Source organism: Salvelinus fontinalis, chromosome 28, assembly GCF_029448725.1.
Source record: "Salvelinus fontinalis isolate EN_2023a chromosome 28, ASM2944872v1, whole genome shotgun sequence".
NCBI lineage: Eukaryota > Metazoa > Chordata > Actinopteri > Salmoniformes > Salmonidae > Salvelinus > Salvelinus fontinalis.
Genome location: NC_074692.1, coordinates 18965098 through 18986162, shown reverse-complemented (window position 1 = coordinate 18986162; position 21065 = coordinate 18965098). Strand labels below are relative to the sequence as shown.

At 43.7% G+C, this 21065-nt stretch overlaps 1 protein-coding gene across 1 annotated transcript in view; it reads left to right on the top strand.

Annotated features, from left to right (window-relative positions):
* The window catches only part of LOC129826319 (inositol polyphosphate-5-phosphatase A-like), a 46525-nt gene that overhangs the window by 10611 nt on the left and 14849 nt on the right, over nt 1–21065 (top strand). The window contains exons 2-4 of the mRNA XM_055886906.1: nt 7763–7804; nt 8252–8352; nt 8648–8735. Coding sequence (XP_055742881.1) covers nt 7763–7804; nt 8252–8352; nt 8648–8735 — 231 coding nt within the window. The remainder of the gene's footprint in view (nt 1–7762; nt 7805–8251; nt 8353–8647; nt 8736–21065) is intronic.

Below are 21065 nucleotides of genomic sequence, written 5' to 3'. Positions count from 1 at the left end.
ACACAGCAAAGCACGCAACAGGCTGACCAATACAAGGGTTGAAAAATTGGTGGCCATCTGGGCAAATGTGAGTTTTTTTGAGCCTGACAACAAGCCATACTCAACAAGGTTGGACAGTGAAGATGAGGCCTCAGAGTCTGATGTTCAAGAGGTGGACATTGATGAGGTCAAGGGAGAAGACATGGAAGCCTGAGAGGAAGGCAACCAAGCTTTAGTTTCTAGACTATTATTTTACAGATGTATGTTAAATGTTTTTGGGAGATGCGATGGATCATTGGGGATCATTCAATATTCCCTTTCTTTTCCTGTTCAGTGAAATCATCCCATAGTCAACTCATTTAATTAACTCATCAACTCATTTTTCCTTTTTTTCTATTGGAATGGTTTCATTATTTGCAATTATGTCTACTAATGATAAACATTTTACCTTATGTTTCTGTCTCCATATGATATGGTAAATATATCCAATGCAAAAAACATCTACATTTTAAATGGTATTAATATTAATTCCTATATATTCCCGTTAATTCCCACGGAAAGTTTCCACCTCTGAATATTCCCCGACATGTGCAACCCTAGACGGACATACATTTATCTTGGCGTTCTCTACCTTTAAAGAGCATTGTGTCAATTAATATGGGTTGCCATGGTGTTTGGACCAGAATAGGGAAAGTTTCACTTTCTGTAGAAAACCCTTTCTGTTACTTCGAAAGGACTTCAGATCAAGATCAGAGGGATTTACTAGAGTGCCTTGGATCCTTTTGTTTGTCATTTCACATGATCTTTGGGTGGGTTTTCAGGATTTTGTATTTTTACCTTGTTACATCTTGCTGTGTCTGTATAAAATGTTATACCCTAAGAAACTGAAGAAAATGGAGTGTTGTTTCAGACACCAAACCTTCAATAAAAAGCTTTGCGATTTAAAATTGCATCTCAGCATCTGTTTTAGACCAACCATTATGTTTTTATGGATGAGTTTCGCTGGACGAAGAGAATACTGTCCCATGAAGCATGAGGACACATGCAGTTGGGCTTCTTCAGTCAGACACCTGTATTATGGATGAGCACCCCTCCTGTCAGGTCTCATAGCCTGGGTACGGTGGGCAGCAGCAGTCATTCAGCCATGCAAATGCCCTATGCAAAGCCAGTGTGGTGCTGCTACTACTCTGGCAGATTGGCCTGGATCAGGCTGGCGCTGGGAAAGACAACACCATCTGTATTCTGGTCTGGCATTGCGGGGAAACACCAAAACACCCACAGTACTCTGGATACTCAGTTACTCACAGGGTTTCCCTGGAAATGTTTAATTGAAGAACAGTCATCAACCTCTTAGATGCAATTGCAAAATATTGATTTCCGCCTAAATAGACATACCCCAAAATAACTGCTATTCATGTGTAATTACATGACATGCTGACACTTGGTATATTTGGAAAGACGAGATCTGGGAGATTGAGGAAATTATAAGAATATAGGAGTTACATAGTTCAGAATACACAAGATCAAGCACCCATGAAATAACAGTTATTACTTTTAAAATAAAATCTTTCATTGACAAGCTATAAGTGAATTATTGATGCCCAGAGCTGGAAACACATCAGATGGCTTCCACAACATGTGAACAATATCAGAAGAAAAATGGGATTGATAGACCTAACAATTAGAAATGGGCAGATGTTATAGTAAGTGGTGTCCCTAAACCTTTCCAAAGTGGCAAATGTCTATAAATTAGATCATTACAATGCTATTATATATTTGCAATCCCTAAATGCTATTTGTTCAGTATAAAAACACAATTTCTACCATATCAACCTCACTCAAACATTGTGGTGGTGGTGTTATGGTGCATCCAGGGTACATTCAAGTGTCCTTTCAACTGCTCCAAAGTGTCTGAATGTGGTAATTGCACTGTTTTTGCACTCTCCATGTGCCTAAAAGTTAGTGTTCACTATAAAAACAAAATTCTACAACATCAACCTCTCAAACATTGTGGTGGTGTTGGGGGACATACAGGGGATATCCAATAGTTTTTTCAACCTCTCCAAGGTGCCTGAATGTTTAGCCTAGGCATATCCAATGTATTGGTCCCACATACAAATGAACTGTTACCAAAAAACAATATAAAAGCAACAGAGACATAAAAAAATATATAAACATGTTTTATCAAACACAAACTTGGTTACACACGTGTCCTTCACTAAAGAAAGGAGCAAATAGAAATATGCTGAACTATGATAGCTTCGTGATAGTCTTTGAAGCAGTACCTCTCTGCCAGGAAACAAAAAGCAAACTGGCATTTCGGACAGAAGATCTGTCATTTCACCCTTTCCCCCCCCATGTGTTTTGTGCAATGCTTTCAGTTCTTCCTTTTCTCGTTTGGCATGTGTGTTGGATAGTGACGCTCACCTTGAATGGGGGGTCTTGTGATGGTTGCTTTGGTCCCCCAATTCAGCCATTTCCAATACCTGCTGCTCTTGGAAGGCCAACTGGGAGAGAGGGTTTTGACCTTTTGCTTTGGCCATCTGCTTGTGGAGAATGAAAGCATTTACTGTAGCAATGTCCACAAAGTAGTAAAAAAAAAGTCATACCTCTTCCTGGTCTTGTGGAGGACTACAATGCCAGCATGGGGGATGTCAACCTATCTGATGCTCTGATAGGCTACTACCAGGTCCTCCATCAGAGCATCAGATAGGTTGACATCCCCCATGCTGGCATTGTAGTCCTTCACAAGAAACAGGAATGGGGATATTCTTCCTTTTTCACCATCCTTGAGACATGGTCGTTATTGAAGGCCTCATGCTGTGTGGTGAGCATGGTTACTTCCCTAGTGTCCTTCCATTTCACAAAAAGCAGCTTGTTAGTCTTGAGCCAATGTATGGTCCCCCTCTCTGCTGTCTTTGTCATGTCGTTTACCTTGGTCTTGGGGAAACCGATTCTGTTAGGACGAATGGTGCCACAAACACCCATTTTATTTTTCAAGAGGTCTATGAAAAGTGGATGTAGAACCATCAGTCGGGGTGATTGACATAGCAGCGGGGGGTGAAAACCTTGACCGTTGGGGGCGCTTGCTGAGAGGGGTGGCTCCCAAACATCACCATCCAAATCATCTGCATTCTCCACTCTGTGGTGAATTTAAAAAAGGGATATTGTTGTAAGACATACAGAATTACAGTTGACAAAATTTACAAAATGACATTACTGTGAAGTAAAAACACCAAGCCTAAACTTTATCTGTACAGTGAGTGATGATTGTGTCGGAGGAGATTGTTGCCGTTTTATGGGCTCCTAACCAATTGTGCTATTGTGTGTGGTTTTTCGAGTTATTTGTAACTTATTTTGTACATAATGTTTCTGCCACTGTCTCTTATGACAGAAAAGAGCTTCTGGATATCAGGACAGTGATTACTCACCACAGAGTGGACGAAGATTTTTTCTTTAACGAGTCAGACGTGGAGGATTTACTTCAGACACCCGACAAGGCCCAAATCCCCGTCATTCGTATGAAGAAGAGACAGAGATATCGGGGGACGTAGGTCAGGGTGCCTTGTAAGGATCTGACGGTGAGTGAGTAATCCCCCTCTACCATCAGTCCTATTAGCCAAAGTGCAGTCATTGGATAATAAAATGGATGAGCTCCGATCAAGACTATCCTACCAACGGGACATTAAAAACGGTTATATCTTATGTTTCACTGAGTCGCGGCCGAACGATGACATCGATAACATACAGCTGGCTGGGTTTTCGGGTCCATTTGGCAAATCTGACCATAACTATCCTCCTGATTCCTGTTTACAAGTAAAAAAAATAAATTTAAAAAAAGCAGGAAGTACCAGTGACTCGCTCAATAAGGAAGTGGTCAGATGACGCAGATGTTAAGCTACAGGACTGTTTTTCTAGCACAGACTAGAATATGTTTCGATATTCTTCCAATGGCATTGAGTACACCACATCAGTCTCTGACTTCATCGATGAGGTCGTCCCCACGGTGACCGTACGTACATACCCCAACCAAAAGCCATGGATTACAGGCAAAATCCGCACTGAGATAAAGGGAGCGGGACGCTTATAAGAAATCCCGCTATGCTCTCCGACGAACCATCAAACAGACAAAGCATCAATACAGGACTAAGGTTGAATTGTACTACACCGGCTCTGATGCTTGTCGGATGTGGCAGGGCTTGCAAACTATTATGGACTACAAAGGGAAGCACAGCCGCGAGCTGCCCAGTGACACGAGCCTACCAGACAAGCTAAATTCCTTCTATGCTTGCTTCGAGGCCAACAACACTGAAGCATGCATGAGAGCATCAGCTGCTCCGGACGACTGTGTGATCACGCTCTCCATAGCCGATTTGAGTAAGACTTTTAAACAAGTCAACATTCACAAGGCCGCAGGGCCAGACGGATTACCAGGACTCAAAGCTCATCACTAAACTAAGGACCCTGGGACTAAACACCTCCCTCTGTAACTAGATCCTGGACTTCCTGACGGGTCGCCCCCAGGTGGTAAGGGTAGGTAACGACATCTGCGCGCTGATCCTCAACACAGAGACCCCTCAGGGATGCGTGTTCAGTCCCCTCCTGTACTTCCTTTTCACCCATGACTGTATGGCCAAGCACGACTCCAACACCATTAAGTTTTCCGACGACACAACCTGATCACAGACAACGATGAGACAGCCTATAGTGGAGGTCAGAGACCTGGTAGTGTGGTGCCAGGATAACAACCTCTCCCTCAATGTGATCAAGACAAGGAGATAATTGTCGACCACAAGAAAAGGATGAACGAGCACCCCCCCATTCTCATCAACGGGGCTTTAGTGGAGCAGGATGAGAGCTTCAAGTTCCTTGGTGTCCACATCACCAACAAACTATCATGGTGCAAATACACCAAGACAGTCGTGAAGAGGCCATGACAATGCCTATTCCCCCTCAGGAGATTTGGCATAGGTCCTCAGATCCTCAAAAAGTTATACAGCTGCACCATCAAGAGCATCCTGACTGGTTGCGTCACCACCTGGTATGGCAATTGCTCGGCCTCCGACCGCAAGACACTACAGAGGGTAGTGCGTATGGCCCAGTACATCACGAGGGCCAAGCTTCCTGCCATCCAGGATCTCTATACCAGGCAGTGTCAGAGGTTGGCCCAAAAAATTGCCAAAGACTCCAGCCACCCTCGTCATAGACTGTTCTCTCTGCCATTTCATGGCAGGTGGTACCGGAGCACCGAGTCTAGGTCCAAAAGGCTTCTTAACAGCTTCTACCCCCAAGCCATAGGACTCCTGAACAGCTAATCAAATGGCTACCCGGACTATTTGCATCGTCCCCCAACCCCCATTTTTACGCCACTGTTGCAGTCTGCTTATTATCCATGCATAGTCCCTTTACCTCTACCCATCAGTACACATTAGCTCAATTACCTCACCTAACCAGTGCCCCCGCACATTGACTCTGTATCGGTACCCCCTGTATATAGCCTCGCTACTGTTATTTTATAGTTGCCCATTAATTGTTATTTTCTTTTTAGCTTCCTGTTCGATATTCTTAGTTAAAAAAAAAAAAATCCCCCTTGAGAAACCATCTTTTGTGCTAATGTTATGAAATGAAAGATATGAAATCTGTTTACAATGTAATGTAGCGTGCTTGATGCGGCTCGTCTCCGAGCCAGGTAGCAATGGTTCGCATTACGCTTCGATCACACCGACAGCATCATTGCGTTTTGGTACACCAGAATTACATTAATTTCCAATGAAATGCTGCGTTTGCCTTGCAGCATTGCGTTGCAGAGGCAGTTGCAGAGTGGTGCATACTTTAGATTTATCGAACATATGCGTCAAACTGTATGCGTGACGGCTTGACAGAAATGATAGCAGAAGGTGAATGTTTTACTTTTGTTGCATACATATCCAGATGATGCTGCGTGCTATTTTGCGCAAGGACGCTGTCAGTGTAATCGAAGCGTTACACATAACACGGAACCCAAACTGGCTGCACGCGTGCGCTATTGTGCATAAATGTATTTTGCCCCCCCCACACTAAACGTGATCACGACACGCAGGTTAAAATATCAAGACAAACTCTGAACCAATGACATTCATTTGGGGACAGGTCGAAAAGCATTAAACATGTATGGCAATTTAGCTAGTTAGCTTGCACTTGCTAGCTAACGTTAATTTGTCTTATTTAGCTAGCTTGCTGTTGCTAGCTAATTTGTCCTGGGATATAAACATTGAGTTGTTATTTTACCTGAAATGCACAAGGATCTCTACTCCGACAATTAATCCACACATAAAACGGTCAACCGAATCATTTCTAGTCATCTCTCCTCCTTCCAGGCGTTTTCATCTTAGAATTTATATGGTGATCGCATCTAAACTTTCATTGTATTACCACGACAACCGGCAACAAAGTTCGTCTTTCTATCACCCACGTGGGTATAACCAATGAGGAGTTGGCACGTGGGTACCTGCTTCTATAAACCAATGAGGAGATGGGAGAGGCAGGACTTTCAGCGCGATCTGCGTCAGAAATAGGAATGACTTCTATTTTAGCCCTTGGTAACGCAGACGCTCGTTGGCACGCGCGAGCAGTGTGGGTGCAATAATTGAATAACATGGATTTCTAAATTTATTTTGCGACGTGTCCGGTCTGGGCAGCATGTAAGGTTCTAGGCCTTGCTTTGTCCCACCCAGGTCAACTGCATATCCCTGGATATGCCAAGTAAGCAGGACACATCATATTTTTCATGCGCAAAGATAGGCACTCGGTGGACATTCAATGTTGCCATTAAGTCATACATCATCAAATAATATTGGCAATATGTTAGATTTGTTCCTACCAACCTAAGGATTAATTTCATAAGCCCATGTAGTTATAGCTCAAACACAGACCAAATGGAAGCTTACCTTGTAAGATGTTTGCTGTTTGATTAAAAACGTTGTGTTAAATAAACATTTTGACTCTCGGGGCTTGTGATCAATAACAGTAGGTCACAAGCAGACAAATAACACATCCTCATGATCTGTGGAGTCCCGGCTTTCCGCGTGAATCAACGTACTCCCTGTTTATTTTGTTCATGCTTCACCACGCTAACCGGAATGTAGGTAGCAGCCATCTTGAAATTAGGTAATCTGCTCTGCCTGCCCTTATACATTCGTTATCCCATATATAAGTCACACCAAAGATTAAGGCACAGATCAATAACCAAGACACTCAGCTTTTTGCATACACCCTGCTTTTGCAGATAGGGGCTACTGTTCTCATACCAGACTGAATTGAATAAAAAAAACTCTAATCGGGTCACCAAATATGGGGACTTTACATTTAAGAGGTTAAACAATATGGAAGGACAAATAGCTAGTTTAATCTCACATTAACATTGTGTATTGCATTAGTTAAGTGTTCAACATATAATCTTACCTGTTTGGTCAATCATGGTGGATGTCTGCATAAACCTTACTGTATTCCCACCGAAATGGTTGACAAGACTGTGTTGTGTTTATCCACCTTTCTGCATGTTTTATATCCTCCACTGTCAAATGCTAATATATTATTAAACATGGTCAATGGAGAGGAAAGGTGCCTGGTCAGGTTGATTGGTACACCTGGGTTGACATGATAACTTCCGGGATCTCATTTAAACCATTATGTTTATGCCCTTTGTGTTTTATATGTCTCAACTCTTCAGTTATTATATTTGACTTTAGGCTAAGTGGTAGAAACCATGTGTCAATTTAAAATGTTTATGTTTTTAAACCAACAGGTGGGTGAGATTGAGAGTGACTGGATGCGAGAATTCTTTGGGGTGAGTTTGGATCCCTCTCAGGTGTACACTATAGAATGGATCCTCATGTAAAACAAATATTTCTGTGACTCTTCCTTACTGTTACTACATGGGTCAGCTGTTTTACTGTTGAAATGCAAACACCTTAAGTCACTCACTCATTCTGTGACCAAACCATGAACACTCCTGGATGGTGGACTTTGACCAGATATGGGCATTATAAACTGTCATTGCTACTTAAGCTTTTCAATATTAGTCATTAGATACTGGCTCCATTCCCAAAGAAGTGAAAAAGACACTTTCTACTATTTAGCCAAAACATTATGCCTAGTAAAAGTCCAAAGTTGTAAAAGTAATCTTAAGAAATATTATTTACTTACCAGAATTCAGTAGCTAGCCCCACACTTACCACCATTATGGCACATGATTGTGGTAGATTAACGGCCTGATGTCTCTGTTTTTTCACAGACAGTCCAGAGTCACAAACCACGGTTCATCGCCCTGCACTTCCAGGAGGTTGGAGGGAAGGACTACATGGTCAACATGGGCCATGCAGAGAACTTCTTTTGGTAAGATATCACTGTGCCAAACTCTATGGTTCACGTTCCAAAGTATTCATAAATGCTGCCTAGACTCATTGTAGTTTTCGGACTATTTTATCTGGCAGGTGGTGTGCCAGAAGGGATTTTAACTGTGAACATTTTTATAAAATCTGTGTGAAAGACTATATGATGTTATCATAACCTCAGACATCTACTGTCCACATCTCCCACCAGACAACCAAGTTCCTAAAAAGTAATGATACTGTGATATTGTATGCAGCAATATGTTCAGCCTATTCTTCTCTCCTCCTCTGGTCTTCAGGAACATTGAGTCCAATAAGGAGATGAGGGACTTTGACAGGGTCTGCACCTATGTGGACAACCACTTCAAGAACGTGGACAGCTTCACTGTGAGTTCTACAGTGATCAACTGACTGAAGTTGAATTGAGAGACTCTGTAACCACCATGCTTGGTCTAGGGTTACACCAATTTCAGTTGTTTGACATGAACATCGATATAATAATGCAGTGGAGCTTGATGGACATGAGGCCTAGGTTAAGCAATGACATGTTGTGTAAATCCTTACAAGTGTTACCATTGGTGTCTTTGTCTTTAGGGCTCAGACACACTAATAGCATTTGCTGGCCGAGTGTACTTAGCACCTCTGAACGTAATTTGTGAACTGAGTTTTACATGTAGAATCGTGTGAAAAATTAGGCTGTCAGACATCTACAGTGGGTGGTCCCTAAAACACAGTGGGGTGAAGGATCAGTAGATAAATGCTAGATCCACATTCGGTGGAATGTGTACAAGCCTTTAGAAGAGCTTGTATCTCCTACGACAGTCAAATTATTGTTCAGACAGCAGTGTACCTCTGTGACCACAAGGTGGGGCCCTGCTCCATACTACTGCTCTACTGAGGGCCAGAGGCCCTTATAAATGCCCTGTTGTTTATTTTTAGACTGAGAAACAGAGGGAATATTGCATATTAGAATATCAATATACATTTTATGCTTGCCAAAGCAAAATGCTATCTTCAGGACATCAATTCTGTAAAGGTCTTACTTAAATCATTTGACATTTCTTTTCAAGCATACCTGATATATCATGTTCAACAAGGTGAGTGTGAGTATTTTGAACATGATCATAGGGTGAGGCTTTACATTATCATTTCATTACATAGACAGGGTAGCCATATTTATTTTACAAAAAGGTTGTCATTTAAATATATAAGTATCTGATTTTCTCCAATAGTATAATCTGAGGACCAAGCTTTAACAACATGAAAGCAGTCAATGCTAACCCACCGGACAGCTCAGGTTTATCATTGACTTAGGGTCTCGCAGTTTATTTGACCATTGAAACTAGGGTGACTGAACAAAAATGTAAATGCAACATGTAGTATTGGTCCCATGTTTCATGAGCTAAAATAAAAGATCCCGGGAAATTATCCATACACACAAAAAGCTTAATTTCTCAAATTGTACATTGGGTAAAGGTAAAGACTCTGCGCTAGAAAATGGTTTGTCATACACTGCAGTTGAGGAACAATGGGAAAGTAATTCTGCTTTGAAAGTTGATCAACTTGTAACCCCACTTTTGAGAAAATGGCCCTTGAATGATTTGGTACACCTACAGGAGAGCTCTTCTTTGTCTACACCCATTCCGCATCGTTCACACCCTCTTAAGCCTTAGCCCCACCCATCTCTTTAAGGATTCACATGTGAGGCCATCTGGTAAACACATACTATGTCAAATAAAATGTACGTTTATTTGTCACATGGACAGGATACAGATGGTGTAAACCACAGGTGTCAAACTCATTCCACGGGGGGCCGAGTGTCTGCGGGTTTTCGCTCCTCCCTTGTACTTGATTGATTAATTAACATCACTAATTAGTTAGGAACTCCCCACACCTGGTTGTCTAGGGTTTTATTGAAAGGAAAAACCAAAAACCTGCAGACACTAGGCCCTCCGTGGAATGAGTTTGACACCCCTGGTGTAAACGGTACATTGAGATGGTTACTTCCATAATAGCAATATCAAAATAAGAAAGTGTCCAGATCAAAATATTTGATACATATTTTATAATTATTAGATTATTACCCGACACACTTATCTAAATTGATGGGTCATGTGAAGGAAATGCTATAACCACCCCCCAGCCACATCTAGCTAAGTGGATGGGTCACTATTGTCTACACATGTTCATGAAATACAATAGATGGCCGTAATCACCCCTGGCTATTTTGATGGGTCAAGTAATAATCCGGACGAAGTGGAGTATTTTGTTTAGTCATGTAGCTAGCTACATAGCTAGCTAGCTAGCTAAACAATGAACCGGCACAATCCCAACTCATACTACTACCAATACAAACATTGTCATAGGTGTAGTATGAATCTGCAGGTAGCTAAAGCTAACAAACTAGGTTCAATGTTAGCTAGCTAATGCAAATAGATTTCTGATTTGAATAATATTACTACACAGATCATACATGTAACGTTAACTAGCGAGCCAGTAAGCTAACATTCGCTAGCTAAATAACAGTACACTTTAACTTGCAATAAAAATAATTTCTGACAAAATTAGAAACTTATATCTGAAAATGTAGCTCGACTCTTACCCATATATGAATGCTTCACGGCAGACTGGAATCATTTAACTCCGTTTTGTTTGTAGCTACATCTTGTTTGGCCAGCATTGTGTCAAGTCACTCCGATTCACACTGACCGTGACATGTGCAGAAAGCAGAGGTCGGACCAAGTCATTGTTTTACAAGTCACAAGTAAGTCTCAAGTCTTAGCACTCAAGTCTCAAGTCAAGATAGGCAAGTCCGAGTCAAGTCTCAAGTCAAGACTGTCAAGTATCAAGTCAAGTCTCAAGTCTTTAACTTTGAGTTTCGAGTCCTAAACAAGTCATAATGTGCTCTTTTTTCACCTTTATTTAACCTGGTAGGCTAGTTAAGAACAAGTTCTCATTTACAACTGCTACCTGGCCAAGATAAAGCAAAGCAGTTCGACACATACAACAACACAGAGTTACACATGGAATTAACAAACACACAGTCAATAATACAGTAGAATAGGTCTATATACAGTGTGTGCAAATGAGGTAAGATAAGGGAGGTAAGGCAAAAAATAGGCCATGGTGGCGAAGTAATTACAATATACCAATAAAATACTGGAGTCATAGATGTGCAGGAGATAACAAGAGTAATAGTTGGTATATTACATTTACGCAAATCATGAATGCTTTTAAAAATATCAATATTTTTATTGCTTTCCAATAAACGTTATATTTCCATGGAAATACATGGGTAGCCATGAGAAAGACCCCCCCCCCCCCAATAGTGATCAACTATCGAGGATTGCTATGGGGCGCAATCGGGCGATGTAGGCTTGTACACAATCGCCCAACCTTGTTTTAGGAACGTCAGGCAGGATTTAGGCTACCAACTGCCTAGCCAGTTGTAGCTCAATCTTGGGTGCAATGATCACGTTCCCACACTGACTGACTGTGTGGAGGCTCATTGATTTAACTTTACGCTAGCCTACATGATACACTAGTAAAGTAATAAAATATATAGCTGTCGGCTATATTTGCCACGACTTACCGTTCTTTGTGCAGCTTCAAATGTCAAACAAAGTTGGAAATTGTTGCGCCTCCGTCTGTAATTTTCTTCCTGCATGTTTTGCAAGTTGCAATCCGTTTCTTGTTGATACAGCGTTGTCTTTATATCCGAAAATAATAATTTGGGGTATCATCTTTCCAAGGGCTCCATCTGAATTCACCCGCCGACGTTCCTCTGCACTGCCTCGCACAACTTTTTCTCAGCTGGCACAATTTTATTGGCTGCTGTTCGATTCAAACTGTAATCCATTAAATGAAGAGTTGATGCGCTGCACACTTTTTTAAATAGCATAATGTTTAATATTTGGGCTTGGGGAGTGTATCAAGTCAGGTTGAGTCATAAGGCTCAAGTCCAAGTCAAGTCACGAGTCAATGGTGTTAAAGTCAAAGTCGAGTCCAAGTCATCATATTTGTGACTCGAGTCCAAGTCATGTGACTCGAGTCCAAGTCATGTGACTCAAGTCCACACCTCTGGCAGAAAGTAGCCCATCACTTTTCCAATTGATTTGTCAATTGCACCTGCTAAATTCAGGGGATCAATGTTGTTGAGAAAAGTAGCAAAACTTTTGTGGCTAACGATATATCTTACAAAAACGGCACGGTAGAAAGGAATATCAACATATACTAAACAGCTCACGTTACAGACAGAAGCATGCTAACCAATCAAAACTCTTCTCCTGGCATGTCCAGCCCATCTATTACCTCAGCCAATCATGGCTAGTGGGAAGGTTCCTGAATTTTTCCGTGGCTAAACCAACTACGCTCCTAATTTAACAATTTTAAATCAAATTGTATTGGTCACATACTGTACACATGGTTAGCAGATGTTATTGCGAGAGTAGCGAAATGCTTGTGCTTCTAGTTCCGACAGTGCAGCAATATCTAACAAGTAATCTAACAATTCCACGACAACTACCTAATACACACAAATCTAAGTAAAGGGATGGAATAAGAATGTGTACATATAAATATATGGATGGTCCATGACCGACCAGCATAGACGAGAGGCAATAGATGGTTATAAAATGCAGTATATACATCTGGGATGAGTAGTTCAAGATATGTAAACATCATTATCAAAGTGGCAATAATAAAGTGACTAGTGATCCATTTGTTAGAGTGGCCAATGATTTCAAGTCTGTATGTACAGTTGAAGTCGGAAGTTTGCATACACCTTAGCCAAATACATGTAATCTCTGTAAAGATTCCCTGTCTTAGGTCAGTTAGGATCACCACTTTATTTTAAGAATGTGAAATGTCAGAATAATAGTAGAGAGAATGATTTATTTCAGCTTTTATTTCTTTCATCACATTCCCAGTGGGTCAGAAGTTTTCATACACTCAATTAGTGTTTGGTAGCATTGCCTTTAAATTGTTTAACTTGGGTCAAACGTTTTGGGTAGCCTTCCACAAGCTTCCCACAATAAGTTGGGTGAATTTTGGCCCATTTTTCCTGACAGAGCTAGTGTAACTGAGTTAGGTTTGTAGGCCTCCTTGCTCGCACATGCTTTTTCAGATCTGCCCACAAATTTTCTACAGGGTTGAGGTCAGGGCTTTGTGATGGCCACTCCAATACCTTGACTTTGTTGTCATTAGGCCATTTTGCCACAACTTTGGAAGTATGCTTTGGGTCATTGTCCATTTGGAAGACCCATTTGCAACCAATCTCTAACTTCCTGACAGATGTCTTGAGATGTTGCTTCAATATATCCACATAATTTTCCTTCCTCAAAATTGTCCTTCCTTTGTGAAGTGCACCAGTCCCTCCTGCACCAAAGCACCTCCACAACATGATGCTGCCACCCCCGTGCTTCACGGTTGGGATGGTGTTCTTCGGCTTGCAAGCCTCCCCCTTTTTCCTCCAAACATAACAATGATCATTATGGCCAAACAGTTCTATTTTTGTTTCATCAGACCAGAGGACATTTCTCCAAAAATATGATCTTTGTCCCCATGTGCAGTTGCAAAGCATAGTCTGGCTTTTTTATGGCGGTTTTGGAGCAGTGGCTTCTTTCTTGCTTAGCGGCCTTTCAGGTTATGTTGATATAGGACTCGTTTTACTGTGGATATAGATACTTTTGTACCTGTTTCCTCCAGCATCTTCACAAGGTCGTTTGTTGCTGTTCTGGGATTGATTTGCACTTTTTGCACCAAAGTACGTTCATCTCTAGGAGACAGAACGCGTCTCCTTCCTGAGCGGTATGATGGTTGCGTGGTCCCATGGTGTTTATACTTGCGTACTATTGTTTGTACAAATGAACGTGGTACCTTCAGGCGTTTGGAAATTGCTCCCAAGGATGAACCAAACTTGTGGAGGTCTAAAGTTTTATTTCTGATTTCTTTAGATTTTCCCATGATTTCAAGCAAAGAGGCACTGAGTTTGAAGGTGTATGTCAACTTCTGACCCACTGGAATTGTGATACAGTGAATTATAAGTGAAATAATCTGTCTGTAAACAATTGTTGGAAATATTACTTGTGTCATGCACAAAGTAGATGTCCAAACCGACTTGCCAAAACTATAGTTCGTTAACAAGAAATTTGTGGAGTGTTTGAAAAACGAGTTTTAATGACTCCAACCTAAGTGTATGTGAACTTCCGACTTCAACTGTAGGTAGCAGCCTCTCTGTGTTAGTGATAGCTGTTTAACAGTCTGGTGGCCTTGAGATGGAAGCTATTTTTCAGTCTCTTGGTCCCAGCTTTGATGCAACTGTACTGACCTCATCTTCTGGATGGTAGTGGGGTGAACAGGCAGTGGCTCAGGTGGTTGTTGTCCTTGATGAGCTTTTTGGCCTTCCTGTGGTAATACAGCCCGACAGGATGCTCTCAATTGTGCATCTGTAGAAGTTTGTGAGGGTTTTAGGTGACAAGCCACATTTCTTCAGCCTCCTGAGTTTGAAGAGGCGCTGTTGCGCCTTCTTTACCACACTGTCTGTGTGGGTGGAGCATTTCAGTTTGTCCGTGATGTGTATGCCAAGGAACTTGAAACTTCCCACCTTCTCCACTGCTGTCCCGTCGATGTGGATAGGGGGGTGCCCCCTCTGTTGTTTCCTGAAGTCCATGATCATCTCTTTTTTTTTTGACGTTGAGTGAGAGGTTGTTTACCTGACACCACACTCCGAGTACCCTCACTTCCTCCCTATAGGCTGTCTCATCGTTGTTGGTGATCAAGCCTATTACTGTTGTGTCGTCTGCAAACCTGATGATCGGGTTTGAGGCATGCATGGCCACGCGGTCATGGGTGAACAGGGAGTACAGGAGGTGGCTGAGCACGCACACTTGTGGGGCCCCAGTGTTGAGGATTAGTGAAGTGGAGAGTTTCCTACCTTCACCACCTGGGGGCGGCCTGTCAGAAAGTCCAGGACCCAATCGCACAGGACGGGGTTGAGACCCAGAGCCTCAAGCTTAATGATGAGCTTGGAGGGTACTATGGTGTTGAATGATGAGCTGTAGTCAATGAACAGCATTTAAATGTCTTACTTGCGTCCGCCACGGAGAAGGAGAGGGGGGGGCGCAGTCCTTGGTAGTGGGCCGCGTCGGTGGCACTGCATTATCCTCATAGCGGGCAAAGAAAGTATTCAGTTTGTCTGGAAGCAAGATGTCGGTGACTGTGACGTGACTGTTTTTCTTTTTGTTGTCCGTGATTGCCTATAGACCCTGCCATATACGTCTCATGTCTGAGCCGTTGAATTGCGACTCCACTTTGTCCCTATACTGACGTTTCACTTGTTTGATTTCCTTGCGGAGGGAATAACTACACTGTTTGTATTCGGCCATATTCCCGGTCATCTTTCCATGGTTAAATGCGGTAGTTTGCCATCAATCCACGGTTTCTGGATAGGGTAGGTTTTAATAGTCACAGTGGGAACAACATCTCCTAAGCACTTCCTTATAAACTCACTCACTGAATCAGCGTATAAATCTATATTATTCTCTGAGGCTACCCGGAACATGTCCAAGTCTACGTGATCAAAACAATCTTGAAGCGTGGATTCCGATTGGTCAGACCAGCGTTGAATGGTCCTCGTCACGGGTACATCCTGTTTGAGTTTCTGCCTACAGGAGGGGAGAAGCAAAATGTAGTCATGGTCGGATTTGCCGAATGGAGGGTGGGGGGGGGCCTTGTAAGTTAGAGTAGCAGTGATCCAGTGTTTTGCCAGCCCGGCTACTACAATCTCGGCTTGAATTTTGACTCAAAGGGATCTTGACTCAGAAAAGGTTGGTGACCACTGTTCTAGAGTTTTTCCTGTTAACACTGTTAACGTTTCCCTTTACTGTGGCAATTGTGATCGAATCAACGCAATATTAGCCACTTTCAATGCAACATACCAAAACAAAACGAACTATGCAAGAGATTTTGTTGTAGGCAGAACACATCACAGTAGGATTCAATTGCATTGACATGCACTACTCAGCCCATACTCTACACAGACCAGTGCGGCATAAACAATTAGAGCTACAGTAGGCCTATATGCAAATAGACCATTGCAAAATATGGATCTGTGCCATTTACTTTGAACTGGACTTTGTTTACAGCATGAGCGGTCATGAGTAGATGAGCTTGTTTTGAGATTAAAGCGAGAGCTGCATGTAGCCACGTGTGCACATTTTGTTCATATCCTTTGCTTGTATCCTTTGTGAGTTATTAGCCCAGTTATAGATCATTTGTAGTCAGCAATAGGGGAGTGATTGCTTCCTACAAGAGTACAAAACGTATACATTTCTAGACATCTTTGAAAAGTCAGGTAAATTGCTTTTTTTTGTCTTAAAGGGGCAGTGTTGTAGCCAATAGGCAGATGGCAGCATAATTTGTCTGATTCTCTGTAATAATGGTATTTTATTTTGTAAAGTGGTTTCTTGCATCAAACACGAACATTTTCAGTCACCTCCTTGTCTGAAGGACAAGTGGATAAACAGTTTAATATCAAGCCCTGCATGTTTTTAAGTCTCATGGAATGTAGGCTTACATTGAACACCACACATTGGCTGCTACCATAGGCTGAATGATTTACATTTACATTTAAGTCATTTAGCAGACGCTCTTATCCAGAGCGACTTACAAATTGGTGCATTCACCTTATGACATCCAGTGGAACAGCCACTTTACAACAGTGCATCTAAATCTTTTATGGGGGGGGGATCAGAAGGATTACTTTATCCTATCCTAGGTATTCCTTAAAGAGGTGGGGTTTCAGGTGTCTCCGGAAGGTGGTGATTGACTCCGCTGTCCTGGCGTCGTGAGGGAGTTTGTTCCACCATTGGGGTGCCAGAGCAGCGAACAGTTTTGACTGGGCTGAGCGGGAACTGTACTTCCTCAGTGGTAGGGAGGCGAGCAGGCCAGAGGTGGATGAACGCAGTGCCCTTGTTTGGGTGTAGGGCCTGATCAGAGCCTGGATGTACTGAGGTGCCGTTCCCCTCACAGCTCCGTAGGCAAGCACCATGGTCTTGTAGCGGATGCGAGCTTCAACTGGAAGCCAGTGGAGAGAGCGGAGGAGCGGGGTGACGTGAGAGAACTTGGGAAGGTTGAACACCAGACGGGCTGCGGCGTTCTGGATGAGTTGTAGGGGTTTAATGGCACAGGCAGGGAGCCCAGCCAACAGCGAGTTGCAGTAATCCAGACGGGAGATGACAAGTGCCTGGATTAGGACCTGCGCCGCTTCCTGTGTGAGGCAGGGTCGTACCCTGCGGATGTTGTAGAGCATGAACCTACAGGAACGGGCCACCGCCTTGATGTTAGTTGAGAACGACAGGGTGTTGTCCAGGATCACGCCAAGGTTCTTAGCTCTCTGGGAGGAGGACACAATGGAGTTGTCAACCGTGATGGCGAGATCATGGAACGGGCAGTCCTTCCCCGGGAGGAAGAGCAGCTCCGTCTTGCCGAGGTTCAGCTTGAGGTGGTGATCCGTCATCCACACTGATATGTCTGCCAGACATGCAGAGATGCGATTCGCCACCTGGTCATCAGAAGGGGGAAAGGAGAAGATTAATTGTGTGTCGTCTGCATAGCAATGATAGGAGAGACCATGTGAGGTTATGACAGAGCCAAGTGACTTGGTGTATAGCGAGAATAGGAGAGGGCCTAGAACAGAGCCCTGGGGGACACCAGTGGTGAGAGCACGTGGTGAGGAGACAGATTCTCGCCACGCCACCTGGTAGGAGCGACCTGTCAGGTAGGACGCAATCCAAGCGTGGGCCGCGCCGGAGATGCCCAACTCGGAGAGGAGGATCTGATGGTTCACAGTGTCGAAGGCAGCCGATAGGTCTAGAAGGATGAGAGCAGAGGAGAGAGAGTTAGCTTTAGCAGTGCGGAGCGCCTCCGTGATACAGAGAAGAGCAGTCTCAGTTGAATGACTAGTCTTGAAACCTGACTGATTTGGATCAAGAAGGTCATTCTGAGAGAGATAGCAGGAGAGCTGGCCAAGGACGGCACGTTCAAGAGTTTTGGAGAGAAAAGAAAGAAGGGATACTGGTCTGTAGTTGTTGACATCGGAGGGATCGAGTGTAGGTTTTTTCAGAAGGGGTGCAACTCTCGCTCTCTTGAAGACGGAAGGGACGTAGCCAGCGGTCAGGGATGAGTTGATGAGCGAGGTGAGGTAAGGGAGAAGGTCTCCGGAAATGGTCTGGAGAAGAGAGGAGGGGATAGGGTCAAGCGGGCAGGTTGTTGGGCGGCCGGCCGTCACAAGACGCAAGATTTCATCTGGAGAGAGAGGGGGGAAAGAGGTCAGAGCACAGGGTAGGGCAGTGTGAGCAGAACCAGCGGTGTCGTTTGACTTAGCAAACGAGGATCGGATGTCGTCGACCTTCTTTTCAAAATGGTTGACGAAGTCATCTGCAGAGAGGGAGGGGGGGGGGGGGATTCAGGGGGGAGGAGAAGGTGGCAAAGAGCTTCCTAGGGTTAGAGGCAGATGCTTGGAATTTAGAGTGGTAGAAAGTGGCTTTAGCAGCAGAGACAGAAGAGGAAAATGTAGAGAGGAGGGAGTGAAAGGATGCCAGGTCCGCAGGGAGGCGAGTTTTCCTCCATTTCCGCTCGGCTGCCCGGAGCCCTGTTCTGTGAGCTCGCAATGAGTCGTTGAGCCACGGAGCGGGAGGGGAGGACCGAGCCGGCCTGGAGGATAGGGGACATAGAGAGTCAAAGGATGCAGAAAGGGAGGAGAGGAGGGTTGAGGAGGCAGAATCAGGAGATAGGTTGGAGAAGGTTTGAGCAGAGGGGAGAGATGATAGGATGGAAGAGGAGAGAGTAGCGGGGGAGAGAGAGCGAAGGTTGGGACGGCGCGATACCATCCGAGTAGGGGCAGTGTGGGAAGTGTTGGATGAGAGCGAGAGGGAAAAGGATACAAGGTAGTGGTCGGAGACTTGGATGGGAGATGCAATGTGGTTAGTGGAAGAACAGCATCTAGTAAAGATGAGGTCAAGCGTATTGCCTGCCTTGTGAGTAGGGGGGGAAGGTGAGAGGGTGAGGTCAAAAGAGGAGAGGAGTGGAAAGAAGGAGGCAGAGAGGAATGAGTCAAAGGTAGACGTGGGGAGGTTAAAGTCGCCCAGAACTGTGAGAGGTGAGCCGTCCTCAGGAAAGGAGCTTATCAAGGCATCAAGCTCATTGATGAACTCTCCGAGGGAACCAGGAGGGCGATAAATGATAAGGATGTTAAGCTTGAAAGGGCTGGTAACTGTGACAGCATGGAATTCAAAGGAGGCGATAGACAGATGGGTAAGGGGAGAAAGAGAGAATGACCACTTGGGAGAGATGAGGATCCCGGTGCCACCACCCCGCTGACCAGCTGCTCTCGGGGTGTGCGAGAACACGTGGGCGGACGAAGAGAGAGCAGTAGGAGTAGCAGTGTTATCTGTGGTGATCCATGTTTCCGTCAGTGCCAAGAAGTCGAGGGACTGGAGGGAGGCATAGGCTGAGATGAACTCTGCCTTGTTGGCCGCAGATCGGCAGTTCCAGAGGCTACCGGAGACCTGGAACTCCACGTGGGTCGTGCGCGCTGGGACCACCAGATTAGGGTGGCCGCGGCCACGCGGTGTGAAGCGTTTGTATGGTCTGTGCAGAGAGGAGAGAACAGGGATAGACAGACACATAGTTGACAGGCTACAGAAGAGGCTACGCTAATGCAAAGGAGATTGGAATGACAAGTGGACTACACGTCTCGAATGTTCAGAAAGTTAAGCTTACGTAGCAAGAATCTTATTGACTGAAATGATTAAAATGATACAGTACTGCTTAAGTAGGCTAGCTGGCAGTGGCTGCGTTGGTGACTTTGTAGGCTAGCTGGCAGTGGCTGCGTTGTTGACACTACACTAATCAAGTCGTTCCGTTGAGTATAATAGTTCCTACAGTGCTGCTACAGTGCTGCTATTCGGTGGCTAGCTGGCTAGCTAGCAGTCTTGATTATATGATATGATATAACAGCTATTTCCATGTTAAAATGTTATTGGATGCATTTTCTATATTGTTTTTGATGTTGGGCCACTCTGGTAGGCCTACATTATGACCAAAAAGCCACAGTTGCCTACTTGGCCACTTTTAAAACTGTAATTTAAAGTGGGTACAGCCTCAGTGTTCACAGTAAACACACACTGGAAGTTGCACAGAATTTTCACAACGTTCAAGTTTGCACTCAGCAGACCAGAAATGTGCTCAGTGCAATTGTTTTTAGAAGGAACATTGCATGTCACCCATTGAGCATGTTTGGGATGCTCTTGATCAATGTGTACTACAGCGTGTTCCAGTTCCCGCCAATATCCAACAACTTTGCCCAAGCCATTGAAGAGGAGTGGGACAACATTCCACAGGCCACAATCAACAGCCTGATGAACTCTATGCAAAGGATATGTGTCACGCTGCTTGAGGCAAATGGTGGTGACACCAAATACTGACTGGTTTTCAGATCAACGTCCCTACCTTTTTAAAAAAGTTATCTTTGACCAGCAGGTGCATATATGTATTCCCAGTGATGTGAAATCCATAGACAAGAGCCTAATGAATTTATTTAAATTTCCTTATATGAACTGTAACTCAGTAAAATCTTTGAAATTGTTGCTTGTTGCCTTTATATATCTGTTCAGTATAGTTTGACCTAGGGTTGCAAAATTCCTGGAACATTCAATA